The 24821-nt window shown below is 27.9% G+C and overlaps 1 protein-coding gene and 1 non-coding gene across 2 annotated transcripts in view; one reads left to right on the top strand and one right to left on the bottom strand.

Annotated features, from left to right (window-relative positions):
* Positions 1 to 15555, bottom strand: part of LOC113373922 (fibrillin-2-like) — a 78606-nt gene extending 63051 nt beyond the window's left edge. Inside the window, exons 1-3 of the mRNA XM_026614188.1 lie at positions 15523 to 15555; positions 13388 to 13672; positions 11684 to 11735 (exon numbers count right to left, since the gene is read on the bottom strand). Coding sequence (XP_026469973.1) covers positions 11684 to 11735; positions 13388 to 13659 — 324 coding nt within the window. The 5' untranslated portion in view covers positions 13660 to 13672; positions 15523 to 15555. The remainder of the gene's footprint in view (positions 1 to 11683; positions 11736 to 13387; positions 13673 to 15522) is intronic.
* Positions 15556 to 24447: 8892 nt separating this feature from the next.
* Trnaw-cca lies at positions 24448 to 24519 on the top strand. Its single transcript has one exon. It is a non-coding gene; the product is annotated as a tRNA-Trp (tRNA).
* The last annotated feature ends 302 nt before the right edge of the window (positions 24520 to 24821 follow it).

Raw genomic sequence — 24821 nt, forward strand, 5'->3', positions numbered from 1 at the left:
TAAAATACATATTAACATGAATTTAATTCTAATCATCGCTTCTTTTTTTTTCTTGAATTTTCTTGAATCATTTTTAGCAATTTATATATGTCATTATTATATTTATTATTAGTTTATATTTATATTTGTATGGAAAGCATTACCAAACTTTATTTTAATTTCATGTACTTTAATGAAACAAAGCATTTTAGTCGTAGTCGCAATAAATAGGCGTAGAAATATACTATTATAACACCACGATTCTCTTTGCATATAAACTAATACAAATGATCCAGAAAATTTCTAGTAATATTTAAAATGATGCAAATACAGTAGAGAGTATCATATGATAACGGCAAATTATTAATATTGGCCAACCGATTTCAATTTAATATACTGTGCAATTCAGTTGTTATTTTGGTCAAATGGTTGTACGAACATGACGTCGCGATATTTAATTAGAAATACAATTAAAAACTAGTTTTGTAGGAATTTGAGCTATGAAGTGAATTGCTGGATTAGAGAAAAAATGATTTAAATTCTTTAATGAAAGCTATCAATAACTAAATATAAATAATAATCACTATTAATAATCAAAATCGTATATTATGAAGAAATACTTAGAAACAAAAATACAATTAAAATAAATTTAATAAATATAAGAAAAATAAAATGCAATTAAAATAAATGTTAAATCAAAGGCACTAATAAAAAATTCAGGATATTTTTTCTTAGTTTTGACCAAAATTTTATATTTTTGATTTTGCATTATTAAATATTTGTTCTTTTTTAATATAAAATGTAAAGGTTTTATTACTTCATACATAATTTTAGGGGCCAATTTTCATATAAAAATATTATGGTAACTCTGTCACGGGTCTTTCTATGAATTAGTAGAAAAAAACTGTCAAAGAGCTATGTATATGCTGTGTTATCATGAGTTTAACTTCACGCATGTGTTATCAATGAGACATCAAAAAGATGCATTTATGATATAATTGTTATTTGACGTTTGAGTTTTGTAAGTAAGGTTTTATATGTGAAACTACTGATCGTACTGCAAATACATATCATATTGAATTACCATAATATTTCTATTGTATCAGAGCAAATTTGACCCTTTATATTATATTATTTTAATTATTTTATTTTGGTTGAACTCTTTTTGTTTCGTTTGCTTATTTTCATCGTTTGTTAAATCATTTTTTTAGTTGATTTCTTATTAAATTATTCAGAATGGCAAACCATATTTAGGGCTAAAAGTTTTAAGCTTTAAACTTAAAACCTTAGCTATAGTGTAAATTAGTAGTTCGTATCTGTCTGATATGAGTCGATTAAAGATGATTAAATATTTAAGTTCTAATGCACCCATTATCATAATATCAAATCAAATGCATTTCAAAGACAATTCCATATTATTTGTATGACAAGCAAATTATCAAACTCTTTCACCCATTATGCAGATAAAGCTTGACCTTTCTCATACATCGACCCGCTCGAAATGCTGTTAACTGAAGTGGCAGCTATTAATTGCATATCGAAGGCAATGCGCAACGAATGGTTTCCGGTCAATATTTGTTTTGTGCATTGTTAAATGTTAAAGTTTTAATTATTATTTTAGTTATGCATGTTTTAATTAAATTTCAAATATGAATGTCGAATACACATGAAAATAGATGTTTCAAAACTTGCGGGAACCGCATGATTACATGCTACCTAAATCGTTTCAGAAAGTTCCTAAATTACATAAATTATTCTCTCTACTTGTGCATTTTAGTTAGAATCTATGTAATTGGAGTTATATTTTTAGATTTCGTTTCAAACCAGTTTTTAATTTATTTTAAATGCTCTGCATAATGAGTCACCTTAATTGACTGAATCTAAATATGCATTACTTCTATTGATTTTGTATGAATTTATTTTATTATCTAGCTATATAATGTGGATCGTTTCGTAATTTTTAACTTTCCAAAGGAAAAGTTTGTTTTCGCCCAAAAATCTGATTCGCTAATTTTGTTTTTTACGTTTCAAGTTATTCTGAATCGAATGAGGCCAAATTTGGAAAAAGTGTGTGTGGGTGTATGCGAGACGATTCTTGATCTTTCACCGACGTTTTTTTTGAAAAAGGCTCAACCGATTTCATAAATTTAAAAGCTGTTTGATGTAACTCGATGAGGACTAGCATTTATCTGTTTTACGCGACGATCGGCCTAGCCAGTTCTTTGTTTTTAGTATAAAAAGTGTAAAAATTTTCGTCAATGTTTTAGCCAACTATCCTGAATCGATTTTAAAAATTCAAAAACCGTTCGAAAGATATTGGTTGGAAATCATTCTGATTTGTTTTTGGCGAAGATCGGATTTGTTACTAACTATTGAAATTTTTTCGACTATTTGGATGAACCTTTTTATTATATATTTATATTATATATCATAGTCCCAAATAATATACTAAGGTATTACGGCACTACGACAAGTCATTTAATTTATAAAATTCAAAGTTTGAAAAAATATGATAGTCAAAATTTGTTTCAAAAATCGCTTTTGTGATGTGATAAGTCAAAATTTAAATTACACAAAGTTACAAAATTTGATAGAATTACATAAATTAATTAATATAAGGAATAATAAGTTACAATTTCAGGGCATTCAACCACGTGTCTGCGCATCATAATTAAAATGCGTATATATAATAATTTAAATGTGTTACACATAAATCAATTGGAATCGCAATGTTTAGATTTGAAAGCAAAAAGTTTATTTTTTAAATAAACAGTTAAAAATTTTATCGAAATATCTAAATTTAAATTTCATTTGTTTAAATCAATTATTTTATCACAACTATCGGGAAGTTTCTACAACTTGCCGTACGGCAAAATGCCACTTTCAACTAGAAACTTTGCGGATACTATTTCTTCAGACCTATATGTATGTTTTTTTTTAAATACCCTAAAGAGAAGTTTGTTTCAACAGTGTACAACTGTACAATAAAGATTATAGGTATAAAAAGAACAATACAATCGACCCTTTTCCTTGAAGAATTTAGGGGCTGAATAATTTGCAGAAAAGACGAAACGGTACCGCTTTGTTCCACATCGTGCACATAAACATACGATACAAGTTTTGTCGACAGAATGTAAAATAATTTGACCAATTATTGTTTTACGATAAATGGATTAATTATAAAAATTCTTTACAATTTGGAATTATGCGCATGTTATAAGTTGAACTGAATAGCTGAGCTCTATGTTAATATATTATTTATGATATATATCCATGCGACTTGCCTTTAGACACAATGCCACTTGAATGATAATTATAATTACATTAATTTATTATTCCGCTTATATGGGGCGAATCAGAACTTGTTTTGATTGTCTAATAATATTTTTACATAAGTGAATGATATTAGGTTCATTTAAAAATTACGAGAATAACGTAAATTTGTAATTCTCTATTTATGTTTTATGTCGCAATTTAGTTGGATCCATGCAATATTATTTTATGCTACTAATTCACAAAAACTGTTTTCAAACATTCAAAAATTTCAACGGACAAAAAACGTATGTAAAATTGTATAATTTTATCTTATCTATATTTTTATATATAGAGTTTAAATTTAGAAAACTTGGTAAAATCTGTCGTCGCGTAATTATGATCTAATAAAATATTTTTGATTCATTTAATTATTTACATCAGATCTGATGAATTAGACATTTCGCTGATTATCTCATATTACTATTGTATAGTTTAATAATATTATCTTATTTGAGCTGAGTTTACATTTAACTCTTTCATTTAACCACTCAGTTGCATTATTAAGCGAACCGGCACAGTGATATATTGGTATTTCTATCATTATCAATAAAAATGTGTTAAAAATTAAAAATAACGCTTCCAATGAAATAGAAATTACAACAAAAATTAGAATTTTCAATAGTTTATAGAGAAATCTTGAAGCAAGGGCAAACACACCATGTTGCTCAATACACACAGCACGTCTTGTGGATGTCGTCCGTGGACGACATTCGTTGCTTAAGGGTTAATATTAGTCATTTAACTGTGCTTATGTTGGTTTCGATAGACAATTCCACTATTTATTAACTTTTTGTTAAATTACTTTACCCAAAAATTCCAATAATTCCCGAGATAGCGAATTCATATTCCAGGAATTAATATTCTATTATTTTCAGTTTTCGCTATGCACAATATTGATATAACAAATCATACCCAAATACAATCAATGCTTTAATAAACAAAATTTTCCCAAAGCATAAAAGCTTTATTCTGATTTTCCGTATATTGCTTTTTCCATCTATTCACATGCAAATCCTGATAAAATAATTCACCTGGGACATTGCGGTTCGCATATATGTTCTTCCTTCGCGTACCCTTGGTGACACCTGCATTCCTCTGGGGCGACGCAGTCTCCGTGATGGCAGTTGGTGCAGTGAGGGACGCATTGGCCGACTTCATTGCGAACAAAACCCGCGATACAGGTGCAAGTTTCGGGGGCTGTGCAGTTTCCTAGATAAAATAGACACAATTTTTATTACATACTAGCTGACCCGGCAAACGTTGTTTTGCTAAATAAGGTATATTCTAAACCATTTCTAGAGAATCAAACATATTAATACTTTAAGTGCATAAGGATGTGTTGTTTGAATGCTGTATACAATTAGGTATTATAAAAACAATAAACCCCATTAGTTTGTCTATATTTTGTCAATATAATCAAACTGCAAGTTTTATACACTTTCTATAGAAAGCATCGTATAATCCAATCCGAGTCTTTTTTGGTCTTTCGGCTTATTAATTACGTTTCAAGTTTTTCAGATTCTTTTTGAATTCTGGATTTTGTGTATAATTGTAAATAATACTACTGAGCTTATACCAAATTTTTAAATTTTTGCGAGGAGAGATAAAAAATGAATTAAGTATTTCTTCTTTGACCTGCTTTTGAAAAGTTTCAAGTTACATTCGATAAATTAAAGTAAATTTAATAAAAAGTATATATGTAGAGCAGGGCGAGACACAAAGGTCCAATTTGACTTTGAGCAAATATAAACTATATTGTGAAAACCATAACCATTATATCACAACAAATAACACACATCAAACGAACAATTATCTGACTACGTTCAGTAATATGACTTCTACTTCATCATTGTAGAAATGTGCTTTTTTGATGTCTTCCAAAAATTTGTTATCTAGACCTTTTTATCCTATATGCGGGGTAACTTGTACCGGGCAGGTGGCAAAAGGTTTAAAGCCTTATTATAATTTTAAAGGTATTTCACAAAATAATTACATTTTTAACTAATGCTAAAACTACCAACGGAAGAAAATACTTTTATTATGGATTTTCAAAGATTACCGTTTATCTCCCCCATTTCAAAGATTATCGTTTTCAAATCAAGTTTGTAGCTGGCTATACATCTTTTTTCCTCTACTTTCAAATATTGTTGTTAAACAATGCTTAACTTAACTGATTTTTGGCACATCGGTGGTGGACCTTTTTAATCCCGGACCTTCATATATTACTATCTATTCTGCGATAAATTCTGGGAAATTATAACTGGAAAAATGTTATTCGACAAACTGTTCATTTGATCGATACCAAATTTAGGTTCTGAATTTAAATAACATGAATAAAAAATGATATAACCTAGAAAATGTTTTATAAGTACCAATGAGTATATAATTATACAAATGAGATCTTTCAAAGCACCGTGTTTGAGAAAAATATGCCAAAAAGTGCATTTTCATATTAACATATCAAAATAGTTTATATTTTGAGTCTAGTAACACTTGCGGCCCGTTTACTAACGTTTTTGTATTTAAATAAAACTACACACAAAACTACTTTCTACAAATTTATCATAATTAAATAATATTCGCGTAAAACATCCTATTAAACGTAATTGAACATCATCTGTCAAAAGCGTTTGACATTTCACGAAATTGCCACCGTCCATTGTTTTATTCAAATGACGCTTCTACAAAAATTTTCAAATTAAAAATGTAAATTTTCTACGCGGATTTGAAATAATTTCTCACCTTTTGGACTTTCTCTGGATTGGCACGAATTTTTCAAGACTAAGACTGGCCAAATCGATTCAGCCGTTTTCGAGTTTTATTCAGACATTTGAAAGAGAGCTCCATTTTTATATATAAGATAAATAGAACATTTTTGTAAAATAAGATATTTAGAGTAGAATGTAGTACAAAAGTACAAGACAAACCATTGGGTTTTTCTTCTAGAAAATGCTATGGTTAATTTCCAAATCAATTACTCAATGTCTATTTATAGATTTGTAATTTATATATAATTAAGTAAAACATAAAAAGAACATAACATACGCCAAAAATATTTTTTTAAACACTGGTATTAAAAATAATTTTGTAAAAAGTATTTGGGAAACATAAAAAAGCATGCAACAATATTAACAATTTGCAATCTTATCATGATGCGCTGCAAAATTAAATATTCAATATATTCATTGCTCATTTCATTTGTTTCAATTCAAACACAATTCCACATTCAAAATAATTACTTGTAAATCATGATATGCAAACAGAAAATAATTAAAGCAGAATCATTTTATCTGTTTGTTATTCATATTTATTTCCATATTGATTTTCAGTATTTTGTTTTAGCAAAATGATGTATTTGTCAGATAAATATCGTATTTTATAAATACAAAGCAAATAACGTGTGTGTAATTTGAATCGCTTATGTAAATGTTAATTATGTAAATTTATCGAGTTCATACAAAATTCTTAAGTTCAAATAAAGTTTTATTTTCAATTTAATCCAGGTTTTTTTGTAAGTAGACAAATATAACTCAAAAGTACTTACTGTATTTTAGAATTAGATAATTTTGAAAATATATCAATGATTCATACAAGACGATTATAAAAAGCTTACAAAAATAATAAAACCTAAAAGTTGGATCATTGTTTCATATATATTATAATTTATTTTGAAATATATTATTTTGAAATTCATATATATTATATTTTATGACTATTATAAGTCATAAATTTTCCACTTAGAGCGTTTATTATAAAACATAAACTAAAGGTATTTGGGGAAGAATAAGGTTTATACTTCAGTCTATTTAGAATTATTTGAGACATTGAAATGGAATTCTTAAATATATTTTTTAAACAAATAAATTTAGGGGCTCCAGTATAATAGACGTTAACATAGCGCTGCAATAAAAAAAGCTTATTTCTTCATATAAAATAAATAATATAATCTTCATATAAAAATAATTGTAGTAAAAACTTTCAAAATGCTATGATTTTTCTGTGCAGTCAGGCGTTTTACACATAAAACTTAGCTTCAAAGATGTGTTATAAATACGCATCAGAAATACAGACATCTTTAATATTTGTTTTCTAGGATTGGTTCTATATCTAAATCGCCTAACTGCATAGCAAATATTTAGCTATTGACAGTTTTTGTTACCAAGAAAGCAGCGTAAGAAGAACTGATCAAATTTTTATGAAAAAAGGTCTAGCGGTTTCGGAGATCTAGTAAAAAAAAGTAAAAAACAATGCCATCTGGCGGTCAAAAATGATCATTAGACATATGCACATCAAATTATCACTTAATTTATAGAGATTTCAACAATAAGTATTTACAATAAGTTTACATTCCTATAGGTTCCGTACCAATACTTATCCGTTAGACAGCGGCGCGGCGCGGCACTTACCCGCTTCGATATTTCGAATCTATGCAGTTAAAGCAGTACTATTGCTTTGAAAATAAGTTCAGAATTTCCAAAATATTTCAAAATACATTTTTCTTCAAAAAGTCTTTTTTTTCAAAAAAAAGTAAATTTTTGCCAAAAATTTATAGTTTCTCAAAAATCTAATTTTTCAGAGTAATTTTTTTTTCAAAAATGTTAATCTTTTAAAAAAACAATAATTTTTGGTACGGGAAGTTCCAGCCATTTGCCTAGGCACAATGCCATGCCCCCCACTAGTTTAAGTTAGTATTTTCCGTTTTTTAAATACACGCCCATTAGATATGCTTTTACTCTTACGTCAAATTCGAACGTAAAGCGAACGAAGTCGGAATTTGTATTATATTATTATACTTTTAACATTTTAATAGTTTAAAATGCATCTCATGAGTATAAATGAGTTGAAAGCTATAACTTGCTTTTAAGGAATATACAGTACAATTCAGTGACTTATGAAAATTAAGGTATTTATAAAAGTACTATGATGCAGTATGTCGTGTGGTATAAAAAATCGTTTTTTATTACCATTAGCGCATCCTTGGCTGCATTTTGGAACACACATACGTCCTGTGTTGTCCAGTACATATCCTTCGTGGCACGAGCAACGGTCTCCGTAGCAGACCCCGTTGAGGCAGCCGATGGGGCAGGTCGGATGGCAGAAGCCAGCCAAGTCCTGAGCGTGGTCCGGGTAGCATTTGCACTTGTTAGGGCCCACACAACGGGCGTTTATGCATTCAGGTTCACATATCGGGTCGCATTTTGTGAAAACATGGGGATTGCGTTCGAAGCCATCGCAGCAGACTTGGATTCGGCTGTATAAACCGCTAGACTGATTGGGATAATCAGATCACAATGAGGAAGCAAATTATGAATAAATTTAGACAACACTACTGGCTAATAGGAAGAAAATCTAAAATGTCATACAACAATAAATTACTAATATATAAGTCAGTAATTATACCGCTATGGACTTATGGTATTCAACTATGGGGATGTGCAAGCACGTCCAGCATAAAGATTATCCAGCGAACTCAAAATAAAATTTTAAGAGCAATAGTTAATGCACCATGGTACGTTTCCAATAACACTATTCATTCAGATTTAAACATACTGACCGTAAAAGAAGTAATTCAGCAAAGAAGCAATTCATACCATATTAGATTAGACCAACATCCAAATCCAGCCATGCAATTTTTTTTTTTTTTTTTTTTTAATTAAATTTATTTATATATATATACATTATTTTCATATCTCAGTCAGGCAGAGTTGCCTGGTATGAGAGATTATGAAAACAGTTTTCATATAATATATACATTTCATTTGACTATAATAATCTATTTCATTAATATAATATCTATATATATAACTAAAAATATCTTTATATATCACTCAATTAATAAAAATCATGATCCAACTAGAAGGCTCAAAAGAAAATGGCCAGAAGATCTATTAACTTAATTTAAGCTCTGTTATATTACTAACATAGATTATTTATTAACATAGATATATTTTATTAACATTGATTTATTTTATTAACATAGATTATCTACAGGGGAATCTCTTCAGTGGAAGATACCTCTAAATGTCATATTTAATGGATCACATAGGCTGATAGAAATTTGTATTTCGGATTGATCACAATGAAATCAAAATCTGTATATTTTTGAGGATTGATATGGCAAAAATGAAAAAGTATTGTAAAGATTGAGAAATAAACGAAATAGGTATATAAATATGAAATGGAAGGAAACTGTATCAGACCCAATTTATCAATAGCGGCTATTTTTCGCCAAATTGCCGAAGGAAAAAATAGGACTGAAACAACAATAATAACAAAAAATGTAGATGTTAAATGTAAATGAAAATTAAAATCCGAGGAACAGCACACGAAAGCAATGAAGCACAAGTTTGAGAATTGAAATTGATTAACAAACAAATAGGGAAAAATTAAATGTGGTGCTTTCATATCACATACCTGCCGTAAAATAGAATCCTGACAATAATATTTTAGAGTAAATAATGTTCATGATGTTTGTTATAATAATGGGCCATTTCTCCGGTACAATTGATTGTAATATAGCGTTGTTATGGAAACGTGAAAACTCCTTTTTCGTATAAAATGGTACTGAAAACTGCCAAAATGCTATGTATTTGCTATGCGATCAGGCATTTTGCACATAAAATTGAACTTCATGTATGTGCTAGTGCAAACCGCTAGACTGATCGGGATAATAAAATGCACAAGATTACAATGAAATCAAAACCTGTATATTTTTGAGGATTGATATGGCAAAAATGAAAAAGTTTTGTAAAGATTGAGAAATAAACGAAGTAGGTGTATAAATATGAAATGAAAGGAAACTGGATCAGACTCAATTTATTAAAAATGGCTAGTTTCCGCCAAATTGTCGAAAAAAAATAAGAGCGAAGGTACAAAAATGACAAAATGTGTAGATGTTATATAACTTGCTCGAGAAAAGAAATTATTGAAAAATAAAATCCGAGGAACAACACACGGAAGCAATACAAAACAACTTCGAGAATCAAAATTGATAGGTCAACAAAGAGAGAAAAATTAAATGTGGTACTATCATACCACATGCCTGTCGTAAAACGGACAATATTATTTTAGAGTAAATAATTTTCAGGATGTTTGTTGCAGTATATGCCATTTTTCTGGTACAATTGACTGTAATATAGCCTTATTATAAAAACGCTCCTTTCTTCGTATGAAATGGTACAAAAACTGCCACAATGCTATGTATTTGCTGTGCGATCAGGCATTTTATACATAAAATTAAACTCCATGTATGTGTTCTAAATGCACTTCAGACGGATACAGTTACGATAACATTTTTTGACATTTGTTGTAATTTTTTCTAGGTTAGGTTTTATATCTAAAACGTCTGATAGTGCCTAGCAACCACATAGCATTTTGACAGTTTTTACTTCCAAGAAAGTAATATAGCGTAATATAGCATTGCCATGCCAACGTTATGTTACGGTCTATTTTACCTGAGATTTGGTCCATAAGTGTAAATTACTAATATTCTACCCTTATTAAAAATATTCTCTAATATTTTAAATTACTTTCAATTTATACTAATCTTAATAGTAGTCAATTTAATAATCCCCCAGAAATAAAACAAAAGCGGTTCAAATTGTATATAGGCACAAGATTTTTCAATACTTTTTTGTTGATTATACTAATAATGTAATATTTTTAAAAATGAAGTTATAAATTTATATATTGAGTTTTTGTTTAATTGAGTTAATCATTCAACGAGACTGATATATTCATATAAAATGTGTGCTGAAATATTATAGTTTTAACAATTTTATAGAATTTTTTTTTTGCTAGAAATACATTTGAAAATATTAGTAATTGTTTAAAGTTTAAGTCAAATTGGGATATTTAACTTATGCTTTTATAATTTTATAATGTGATCAATTATTACATGTTGCGGTAATTGTAAGAATACTCTTGCAAAAAAATATTTCAAATACATTTTTGTAGATATATACTATTTGTTATAGTACAATAGAATAATTTAATCAATTCAGTTTACGTTTCACATGTCGAGTGAAGGTTTTTATATAAGCTGCACTGTGAGCGTGATTTGCATTTATTAGCAATTTTCAAATTAGTTAAATTAGTTTTGCTAGAATAAACCACAGTAGAGATAAATTACAAAAGTAGATTAAGTTGTTGTATAGAAGCATTTCTGGTAATCAAATATTTGCGGTCGATACGGATTATCTGCAGAATGCAGAGGAACGCGAATTGTGAGATAATTGGTTTTGGCAACGCAGAAACCACAAAATGTTTTCATAAATGTAATCGTATGATTAATAAAAAATTATCTCGATAATCATATTATAACATGGGCATATTTCAAATTTGTTTAAAAATACTTAGTAAAATAATAGAAACATGAGCGAATACTTACTCCATTTCCTGCTGGTACTGGGAGGTTTGGATTATGAACCAGAGAAGCTGTTCTGTGGAGAAATTCAGACAGAGTTAATACAATTTTAATAATTTTTTTTTCAAATTAAGTAATTTAGGTTTACTATTTTTGTAAATTATTTAAACTAAACATAATTGGAATTTTAGATTAGTCACCAAATTTTGTAATTATTACAAAATTTTCAAAAATTTGTAATTTATGTCATTACATAAGATGATAAAAAATGCAGAATTTATATAATTGCAACTAATTTTGATTTTTGAGTACTATTGGAATTTAAGTCTGATATGGTAGAATTTGAGGTCTATCAGTCTTGAATCTTGAATTTTTGTTAAACAAGATATTGATATATTAATATTGATATGAGACTAAATAGTAGTAACACAAAACAGCCATTAAAACTTCAAATACATGATTAAAAGTTTCATATTTCAAAATAATAACATAAAATAATGAATTTTAAATTTCAAAATAATAAAATTTTATCAAATATATAATAATTCAGAAAAAATTACTGAAACTAATTGCGGGTAAAGTTGCTAATATCGCACTCCCTAAGAATATAATTTTTGACGTTTATTGAATCTTTATTTAGTTGGCTTAAGATTAACAGTTATTAAACATATTATTTTGTTCATGCAATCATAAGTTTCAAAATTTTCAAAAAGATATTTTTGGTACGATGATGACGCCTTAGTCGTACCTACTACTAAAAACTATCGAATGCAGTTTAAACTGCATTGTGACCAACTTTTTTCTAGTTATTAATTATCAAGTAGAAAATAATTATTAGAACCGCACCTAAAATAAAACTATAACAAAAAGTATGTCTACGAGTCAAAATAATGGAGATGGAATTGTTCATAAAGACACTGCTTCTACCCGTTACACTCATTTGTTTTTCATTTTGAGAATAAACTTCATTGTGTTATTTCAATATTTTTTTTATATTTAATCAAATAAATCCATAAAACTTCACTACTTCATAACAATCATAAAAAGCTACTGAAACAACCTAAGAATATTTTATCATTGAATCATGTCTAAAATATTGTAAAAAACAAAGAGTTATTGTTTAATTATCATATGAAGTAAAGCAGAAGTACGATTTAGACTGTGGTACGACTTTAACAACCTTACCATATATGGGAATAATGTGTTGAGATTCCATAAACATATAAAGATCAACTTCTCAAAAACAAATATTTGAGTTACAGGAATGTTTCAAAAATAAACTTTGAAGTAGGCTTGTATTCCAATATTTTACAATAATATATTGATAAAACAATAGATGCAATAGCATCCATAATGGAAAAATTATGTCGTAAAATATACCAAATATCTGAAGACTATGTTACGCTGCTGTTTTCAATTGAGATAGTTCTAAAAGCCGTCAAAATGCTATGTATGTAAAACCTTATCTAGAAAATCCACTAACGCCAAAAAATAATCTTGCCATAAGTTACCATCTTTGTGTTGTGTCTTAATATAAGAGAAATAAATTTTATGTGTGAAACATCTGATCGACAGCAAATACATAGCATTTTGGCAGTTTTTAGTACCATTTTATATGAAAAACGCCCATTTTAGGGCAGAATTGGCTCGTGAATTTTCTGTAACTCAAGGAGTAAAATCGAGTAGTTCAATCGATACTTGAGTTCAAACATCCATTATCAAACTTACGGGACTTCTTTATAGCAAATTCCGTTCGGAATCGGTCCGAAATAATCCGTTGCATTAGTCTGCACTCGGTGCAACAACGGGGGCGGTAGTCTAGTTCTATTGACGTAGCCCTGCACGAATGCATCGGTCGCGTTCTGCAATGCGAAGTGGCTCTCCGATTGTAGACGGTCTTGTATGTTGCCATAACGACCACCTTTGACGCCCTTTATGCCCTCATTCTGTGCCAGACACACACCACACACCAGGAGCAGGACGAAAAACCACATCGGCATGGTGAACAGTTGTCTGGATGGAAATCGGAAATTTGTTAATAGTATTATACTCCGATAATATTTTTCATTTATATTACGACTTACAATTATTTATTTATGGAATATTTTTTTCGAGTAAAATTAAACGATATGATTCTTAATAATAGAGTAAGATATAAGACCAAACGATACTCCAAGAACTCAACTGTAAATATCCTGAAAAAAATAGAAAAAAAATTCTCACGTTGTTTGAAAATTATAAGCTTTTAATTGCAAACCAGAACTTTGGTAAAATTGTAACCATTGTTCGGTTATTGTGGTTATTTTGTAATCATAAAAAACATTGCGAAGACCAAAAATAACTACATAATTTGCCCGAATTTTCAAGAATAAAGTGTCTTTGTTGAAATTAAAATGCGTTGGCAAGATTTACCGAAAGTTGGCACATTTGATCAGGATTGTTTTACAATAAAAATTTCGAGCAAGTAATAAAAACCTAAGAATGACATGATTTTTGATAATGCATTTTATTCAGTCAGTTCAAAGCTTATCGTACGCGAAAGCTGCAATGTGTTACTTTTAGATTTTTATTTTATCACTCGATTTTTTTTAATAGGAAACAACTCAAATTACATGCGCATGGTATATTTTTTTAAAGAAGGGCTTGGCAAAGATGATCGATTTTAAAAAATTTAAATTCATAGCTCAACAAAAAAGGTTATTTTTGAAAAATTTGTGGTAATTGTGCCATTACTTTTGACTACGAATACGGATTCAAAGTTTAAATGAACAAAAATAGTGAAAATTGCCCATAATATAACCAAAAAATGGTAACGATGACATTAAACCTCTAGATTACACTTTTTTTTAATTACTAATATACTAAATTACATAATATTACACTTAAAGCTCATATTTCCAAACAACGCTGTGTAATTTTTTCTATATTTTTTTTTCAGGACAGCTACGTTCAATGCCCCGTTCAATGTATATGTATATATGAATATGTAAACCATAGAATAAAACCTTAAAATTTACTATTTCATTTTAAAACTGATTAAATAATGTTTACTAAGAGCGTTAATTATTTGTTATTTCAATTGAAACTAATTTTAACGTTAATTCAAGGACGAGAAGGAAAATTTCATGAGTCAAATATTGCAATTGTAATTCAGTAGAACATCATTAAAAGTTATTGTTTGATACTTGAAAAAGTTTATCCATCTATAATTCTATAGTTTTGCGTGCAAGTAAAACTTTAAGCATTATAATATATTGGCTTGCGTTGGTTTATTTGTGAATGTTTAGATTTTCTATAAACTTTCAGCAATTAGTGCAAGCAATTCAAAAATAGTTACTAGTAGTAACTTACTACCTACATGGAAGAGAATATAAATCACTTTTGAAATATTGGGGCCAAACGCTTAAATGCACAGCAAATAAAAGCTCTTTGACAGTTTTTACAACCAATACGATACGATGTACAATTATAATATAATATAATTCTAAGCAGTATATAATTGCAGTGTACTACTTATCCACAATGACTAGATTTTTTCACAATGAATGATTTTTTGTGTTGGTCTTGAGCTTTTGTTCTGTAAGTAATCTATCACGAACGTTGTTTTCTTTATGAAAATTATGTTTATACCATTATTTACAATAGAAAATATCATCAATTTTATTAAAATGATAAACAAGTTCAAAGAAAAAAAATTAAATCTAATCATTTTCGATAACAAAATAAAGCTTTTGTTATAAAAATCTATTTGTTCAATAATAATGCATTTTCATCCAAATTACAATACAGGACGCAATATATTTGAAACAGTTGTATAAAACAGAATAGATACTATATAAAATATTTGCTTAATAAAAACATACCGTATGAGCTATTGAATCAAAAGATCATCCGAAACACTGCCAAATCTACTACACAACTATTTTTGAGTTGAAAATTGAATCGTTACATTAAAAATAATCTATCAATTTAATTATAACTAATTATTGATATGCTGCGAATGATTCGATAAAACATTTGGTACACTGTAAAATATTTTCTTGTGTATACGAGTTTAGTGAAATTCCGATACACTGTATGGTTGTTTGTGTTAGAAAACGATTACAAACTATAAAAATTTATTAAATTTATTATTCAGTTGGAAAATTACTATAACATCTATATCGAGATTTCTATTTTGCCTATATTTAATCTTTTTTCGACATAAAAAATGACAAACCTTAACAGTACCTAAAAAAAAATGATTTTAAATTGTACTCAAATATGCAAATTGATTATTACATTATATTTTTATTTACATATAAAAATGCACAAGGAGTAACATGAAAATCCTACATTAATTAAATTTTAAAATGTTATTTTAAATATTTTCATAGTCGCTTCATCTGGCATTGTACACCTAAATATCTATTAAATCCTCATGTCATAACTTATTTTTATTAGATTTCAGAAACATTTGTTAATAATGTCTATATTAGATTTATTAATAATTTTGATTTTAGATATTCAGACTCAGGTCTAAATTTTACATAATTTTAAATAGTTTAAATATTTAAGAAGTATATTAAAGGTTTTTTAATTTAATTTATTTCCAGATTTATAGCTTTTTGACTATGATAATCCTCTTCTGTTTCCTTTATTTTGCAAAACTTTAAATGCATTTTTTTCGATACTGTCATTTTCGGTACGATTTCTCACCTCTATTGGACTGATTTACTTGAATTTTTAACAGGTTCTTATTTATAGACTTCTTTTATGTATGAGCTATGTTTGTTCCCAAATTACTAGTTAAATACAATGGATATTTTAAAAAAATGTTGATTTTTTTAAAACTAAATCAATTTCAAGCAGTCGCTATTATGTAAAAAAATATTTCTAAATTGCCTGTAGGTTATACGATGGCGATATTATTATAGCTTAATAATAAATGAATATTTTTTCAGATCATTGAAGGGCTAAAATTAATCATGGGTATGATCGGGTGCCTATGTTTTAAGACCACCCACTTTGTTAGTTTCCCAAACTAAAAACTTATGACTATACTTAATTCTTATCTTTTTCATTCTCAGAATAATTATTAATAATTTGTAAATAAAAATATAGTAAAAATTTTGTTTGCTTTTTTTTAATACCTTCTAAAAATCGCATATAGTTCATGCCTCTAAACCAGAATACCCCCATAATTGACTGATAAAATTCTAGTAACAAATAATAAATAATAAAATATAAATTAATTGAAATAAATTTCGCCTTGATGATTTCAAATCAATAATTTCTATTTATAATAATTACACAGCTTTATGTAAATATGTAACTGGTTATAAAATATATTTAAAAGGAAAGTTATTTTCTATACAACTAAAAAAATATTACAAACTCCGCATTATTGCTTTGTGAATAAAGTAAATTTTCGTTTTATTTAGTCAAAATATTTTTAGCAGTGTAAGTACGCCCACGATTATTCAGATAATTTGTAGTATCATGCAAACGCCTACAATTATTGGAAATATGAAACCAATGCAAATATTATCTAATAAATATACATAACATGAAACCCTAATATTTGATCCAAATTTCTACATTATGTATTTGAACTTCTAACTAGGATTTCACAGTATAACACTTTTTATACAGTAAAATATTGGTTTATTATAATATATTTTTATTAATTAATGATACAAGTAATTGTTACAAATTATTCCTTAATTATTGCTTTAATTTATAATTTATATGCTAATAATTATGATTTTCTAAAGAAATGGAATAATTTTTATATATTGGAATTAAAACTGAGAAAAGCACGAATCAATTAAAACATGTGATACAAATTCAGTTTCAAACATTTTAATAATTAAAGCATAAAAAGTTAATAGCAGTTTATCTTACTTTACTTTACTCTATTATTACAAATACAAATTTCTACAAAATTAGAAAGTTAAAATGCTAATTTATAAGACTTAAACTGAATAATAAATCTAATAATAATCATTGCATATTAGTGGGCGATCTATAAAATAAAATTTGATATCAATTTTAATGCGTTAGAAATTTTTAATACTTGTAACTTACTTTGAACTAACTTACTAACTTTTGAGCTGCTTTTAACTTTTTATTATTAATTAGAGAAATCATGAAAATTCTTATAATACACGTATGTTATATTATGCTCGAAGCAGGATCGAACCCGGGACGTCTGATTCAGCCTTCTTCAACCTATCTACGAGCGAGCCCATATTAATAATATTACTATAAAAATGCAATATTATTGTGATTTAATTAATTGAATGATGACCATATTAAGTGTCGAAACGTATAGATAAATAATCCAAAACTAATTACCATATATAATTTCTAACCTGTGGGGCACCTTTCTGGAGGGTTACAAAGGATGCGTATAGCTGTTTCCAAAATACTATTTCCGAAAATAAACCAAAAAAATTGGAATAATATAAAAAAGAATGAATATTTTTTTATGTATATTTTAACTTAGTGTTGTATATTAATTTCTAGCCTGGAATAAAAATATTAAGGGAGCGCAACAACTTTGTTTAAGTACGAAGAGGGGCGGTATGAAAAGGTTGGAAACCATTGGTATATTAGTATGCAACTGTACATGTATATCATATATATACCCAATTATGTAAATCTAGTGATTTGAATAATTGTGTTTATTTGAAAGGAATATATTTTGTTGCGTTCTATCAGGCATAATTACTTATTGGTTTTCAAGTTGTTCACGATGTTAGTTTGAAACTATATGTTTGATAAGTTCCCCGAGTTTTTCGGGAAGTAATTTGGATTTTTAGCCTATAGAATTGTTAAAATTAACCATACCAATTATTTGCCTTGAAATTTTCTGATAACTGATGAATATTTTTTATTAGAATTTAAGTAAGAACATAATATTTATGCTTTATCCGAATAATAAGTATGAAGAAGTATTGTGCGCAGTATATTCATTAATAAATATCCAATTTATAAACTATTTACTACAAAAGATAACAATAACACAGGTCCATAAAAATTGTTGTGCGTGCTGGGTGTGCGACATATGTTGTCGAATGTGTTGTTTACCGCTGAACATGACTCTACAGTCCAAAATGGGGTACAAACTGCATAAAGAACAGAAAAAGCCAAAAAAACGACAAAACCTTCGATCTAGTAATTTTACTGCATGATAATCAAGATCTTAAATTTTCTGTCGATTCCTTGCCTGTTCTTCTTAAAGGACCTCTACAACGAATTTTCGCAATTTTACTTCTTTTGAGAACTTTTTTGTACTATCCAGCAGTGATCGGCAAACATATTTGCAGTTAACTGAAAATACATTTGCATATTATTACTAGATTCTACGAAAAGTACCCACCAAAGATGCAAAATATTGCGGAAGTCCGTTGTTCAAGCCATTTAAGGAGAAAAGGATCACGAAACGATACAAATTATAAGATTTTATTTATCACACAGAAAAATTATTAGGTCGGCGATTTTGCAATTTTTTTGGTTTTTTCCTCTCCTGCAGTTTGACCCCCAATTTAGACTGTAGAATCTTGTTCAGCAGTAGACAACACATTGGAAAACATATGTCCCACACCCAGCACAGACTTTTTTATTGACATGTGTGATTCATCAAAATAACAAATATTTATATTAACCCTTATCACTGATTAAAAACCAATTACTAGCAACTCAGTGGTGCATTCTGACAAAAAGTACTGGCCAAAAACATGATATTATTGTGTGTATGTTATGCAATTGTTTAATAAGAATTTCTGGACAATGAAGAGCATACATTTACAATATTATCTAAATTTATTTTCTGCAGCATGTTGAACTTTAAAGTAATTTTCAACAGACATAGCGGGTTGATTCCACTGTCTTATAATTAACTAGCGTCGTGATAGTTTTTGTATCATTCAACAGAAAAGTAGAATTATCGATTTTTGTAAGCTTCTGTCTTTTTCCATGAAAATTTTGCTTTTCCTATTGCTCATATATTTTACCGTATTAAAAAAAGATATTTTTTATTAGATTGATTTATGAAATATTTAGGGACTGATTCTCTTAAAAATCGGCCAATGGCAAACTGCATAGCAATCATATGGCATTTATACAGTATTTAGTACCTACATAACATTAGCCCCATATTATTTTTAAAAAGTATTTTTATATTATAATGTTTATTGGTATATATCAATATTTGTAAATTCTTAAGTGCGGTCGCCCATAAAATTTTAAAAATTAAATGCGGCCTAATAGATCTATACAGTAATAAGAGACTGTTCTTTTTTCAAAATTTACTATTAGTCATTATAAAAGTATTTGCTATCTTCTTTCATTGTATTTTTTTTTATAAAAATAGTAAAACGACTGAGCAATTCATAAAGCAAATTTTTTTATCAAAAATGCCAGAAGCGTATAAAAATCGATTATTATACTTTTCTGTGTAATGATATAAAAACTATCACGATGCTAATTAATTATAATGACAGTGGAATCGACCCGCTATGTCTTTTGAAAATTACTTTAAACTTCAACATGATGCTGAAAATAAATTTAGATCTTATTGTAAATGTATGTTCTACATTGTCCACAAATTCTTATCAAACAAAATGCATAACATACACAATAATATCATGTTTGTAGCAGGTACTTTTTCATCAGAATGCAGCACTGAATTGCTAGTTCATTGTTTTAAAATCAGGTCGAGTGGTAAGGGTTAATAATCTACAATTCTTGATATTCACTAATAACTGAATTTCAATGAAAACTGAGTCACGTTGTATTCAATCAGTAGGGTGGAAAAAATTTGAAATTAGTACTATAGATAATTTAATTGCCAAATATTAATATAAAAATTGCATAAACTTATAATTTTTTATCATACCTTAACCTACAACTAAAATTGTCAAATTCTATAAATTAAAAATTGCACACTATAAAACATCAGGTGCATCATTTAATTGTTTAAATTCTTACCTATTCTATGATAAAAATGTTAATTATGAGCAAGTTGCTTCATCAGTATTTTTACTATCAATTAAATCAACATGTCTATGTAGGACAGTTGTAAATATATTGTTGAATGAAAAAAAAAATTAAATCAACATTTATTGTGTAGAAAAATGCTTTTCAACGCGTTCGTTAAATATTGACTTTTAAAAAATAATTAGGTTTTGTTAAAACTGAATGTATTCAAAAATGGAAATAACCAACAGATAATATAAATTTTGATTTAGAATAGAATATGCATAATAAAATTAGTAACAATAATTTTGTTACTACTTTCATATACATTATCCAACACTATATAGTACTAATTGCTATTTCTGCATCTGATAATGGTTTGATTTCTGTATACAAAGGTTCTAATGAATTATCAATATTTTCATATATTACAGAAGTCAAATCACAAAAACTTATCTGCGAATTTTCTGGTTAAAAATCATATTCGGAATTTCCAGAGGAGGTTTTGGTAGTTGTTCATTTAAATTTATTTTTCGATTTTCTTCACTTTTTCCTGATTTTTTGGGAGGACAGGAACATGAATGCTCTCGATTGAGTACGTTCTTGAGATCACCTGTAAGAAAATCAAAGACATGATACAGTTGTAATATGTTTATCATAAAATTGAAATTATGAATTAAGGTGATATTAAAAGTTAGTTTGCTTATGGGATCAAGACACATACATTTATTGGTAGTATGTTTCTTTAGGTGTTGATGGTTACCAAACTGGACCATCCAGTAATACTTGCAATACTTAGGAGCCTAACCTAAATAATACACAAATGTAAAAAAAAAACAATGTTATCGTAACTGCATCTTTCTGATGTATCATTAATAACACATTCATGAAGTTAGGCTTTTGGTGTAAAACGACTGATCGCACAGCAAATACATAACATTTTGACAGTTTTTACTATTAAATTATATAATTAGAGGACAGTAACATAGAGTTGCTGTAACATTTCTATTTTGTCGGAGAATTGGCCTCTTATAGTTATCGTATATAATATACATCTCTATTGTCAGTAAAGTTGTTGCATTGATTATATAGAAAAAAAAAATTTTAATAGTAGTTTACCTTTATCGTCAACAAAATAATCCTGGCACAAGCAGAACATGCAAAAACTCTATTACTGCGAATTGTTTCACTGATTGTAGTAAATATTGGATTTTCAAATGTAACAGTACCTGAAATGAAATATTTGATTTAAAAAAAATAATTTTCTACTTTATACTTTATGTTATAACATAAATAATAAGTTATATTATATTTTGATAATAATTGTACTTTTAACCTTATTTAACCCTATTTTTTAAATTGGGAAGGTGTTCTTATTTTTTTAATTCACAAAAAATGAAAGAATTTTTATGTATTATTTATTGCGTTTATTTTCTAATTTCATATTTTTTTATTTCAATAATATTATTTTATAATATAAATATAAAGTTTATTTCATAATTATTAATATAAAGTAAATTGCAATATTTAGGCTGTACTTGACCTATATTATCTTTTCCTTAAAAGAAATCGAGAATCGAATACAATATCGAACATCCCTTATGATAGAAAAATCGAAAATGAAATTCTTTTTGTATATTCACGTTTATAGAAAAATTTACTTACTTCAGGAAATGCATGTGCCTAATATACGCAACATTTCCTAAAGAACGGCTGAACCGATTCGTATGGTTCAAATACATTCGATTCATGCATTTAATGCGTAGAGCCATTGATTTGTGATGTAGAAGTTTCTATACAATTAAACATGATCGTATTATGTATTCAATTTATTTTAATTATAATATTTAAAGTATTGTGTACAAAGGTACATTTTTTTCGATCCACTATGTAAATACACCAAATTTTTATTAGATATGTTTAGTAAATCCAAATCTTCTGAAGGTTATACATAGAAGCATATCAAATTTACAAAGTTTATTCCATAATCATTATAATACTAAAATATATAGTTATCCAACACAAAATTTTCAATTTCAAGAGGTTTGCAAAATTATCAATTTTAACTATAGGATATAAGTCTACAAAAAATGAGATGTAGTTAGTTTCACATGGTATTTCAATTTTTTTTCAGAATAGCACGAGAATGCATTAAAATTTGATTGTGTAATACAATATATTACTTATTAGTCAGATTAATTGCTGTCGTGGGATAATAACTGTTCGAGTTTGATATGAAATATCAATCATATATATTTATATTTATTAAAAGTGAACACAAGTCAATCTTAGTAATTTGCCTTCGTTTAAGAATGACTTATGTATACCTTTTACTTAACTGCCCTCGTTGGAATGGACTCATTTTTATAATCTAAAGGATAGATGGTATATTTTATAATCTAAAGGATAGATAGTTGAACTGTATTTAAAGACAAAATTATATTATTGAATTGACAAGATATTATTGAAATACAGCTAATTAAAAGCTAGGTGTAATTCTGTTGCCTTAAGACAATTTTGAAAAAAAATGTTTTCTTTATTTTGAAATATTTTGGAAGTTCTAAACTTTTTTCAAAGCAATCGTACTGCTTTAACTGCATAGAGACGAAATATCGAAGCGCGTAAACGCCGCGTTGCCGTCTAACGGTTAAACATTAGTACGGAACCCATAGGAATGTAAACAAAAATTTATACTTATTGTTAAAATCTCTATAAAATATCTGATAATTTTATGTGCGTATGTCTAATGATAATTTATGACCGCCAAATGGCATAATTTTTTCACTTTTTTTACAAGATCTCTGAAACCGCTAGACCTGCCTTTATTAAAATTTAATTAGCTTTTCATCTTGTCAATACAAGTAAAATGTTTTTTTAATTACTAAATCGGACATTATTATTATATATTAAAATCGGACGTTCCGTTCTCTTAAAAACTGAGTTACCATTTTTGGCACTTTTTGCCACTTTTTGCCCCATATCTTCGGAACGGCTAGACCTGCCTCCGCCAAAAACTAATCAGCACGTCTCCTTATCAATACGAATCGAATGTTTTTGAATTATTCAAATCGGTTGATCGGTGTTCCCGAAATCGTCGACGAAAATTTGTATCCGCACACACACACACACACACACACACATACATCCATTTTTCTAAGGTATGCCAAAATGTTCAGAAACCTTTGAAACGTAAAGATATATAAAAATTTTCATTTTCGATTTTTTTGCGATTACTATAACTTACCCTACGGGATGTTAAATAATTCTAGGAAAGAAGGGCTTGGCTGATCCATGCTTAAAAACTAATCAGCACAATTCCCACATGATATTTTTCAACCACGGTTCGCAATTTTTTGAGTCATATTTCTGGCAGATAATTTTAAATAATAGACTTGGCAAATCTTCTTGCAAAACTAACCAAAGTCCGTTGTTATCGATTTCTTTGAATAGTATTAAAAGTTTTGAAATCGTTGTAGTCATTTTTGAGAAAATGTCGACGAATTGTCAAATTATGGCTCCAAATATAAATTTGTTCAAATTTAGTGACAAATGACGCGGAATGATTTACAACGTCGAGAAAACATATAATTATCAAATCGAATTTCCGTTAAAACTTGATCTTCTCCTTAGGAAAGTTCATAATATTTACGGTTATCTGTAACTGCGCATTTTTAAATCTAATGATTCTAGATATTTTCGTTTGAGAAATAAAAAAAGATCATTTCACCTAAAATATGATTTTGATACTATAAATGTTTAATTGTTTTGAAAAAAAATTAATATATAAAACCGAACCTAGGATTGTCCTACGCATTTAATCACAGGACTCCGTGGCGCAACGGTAGCGCGTCTGACTCCAGATCAGAAGGTTGCGTGTTCAAATCACGTCGGGGTCAAAAATATATTTTTTTTATTTCTAAAAAATATATGGTATTCTACATAACTTTATAATAAGAAGCTAAAGAGTAAATTAACTAATTCCTGGGGTTAAATGTAAAAAATGTTTAATAAATATAGATACAATTTATGAAAACTGGGTGCCTGCGGTATTGTGCCCCTTGAAGCAAATTGTTTGGGTCGTCTTTCCCATTTATATTACCGTTAACTATATGAAATTATTGTACGGTCGAAATGTAAATTTTACAAAAAGAAAAACAAAAAAGATTTTGCACATTTTTCAATAAAGTTGAAGGCTTCC

The sequence above is a fragment of the Ctenocephalides felis genome, unplaced genomic scaffold, assembly GCF_003426905.1.
Source record: "Ctenocephalides felis isolate EL2017-DRISC unplaced genomic scaffold, ASM342690v1 CF-g0.4_SCAFFOLD_01604, whole genome shotgun sequence".
NCBI classification, from domain to species: domain Eukaryota; kingdom Metazoa; phylum Arthropoda; class Insecta; order Siphonaptera; family Pulicidae; genus Ctenocephalides; species Ctenocephalides felis.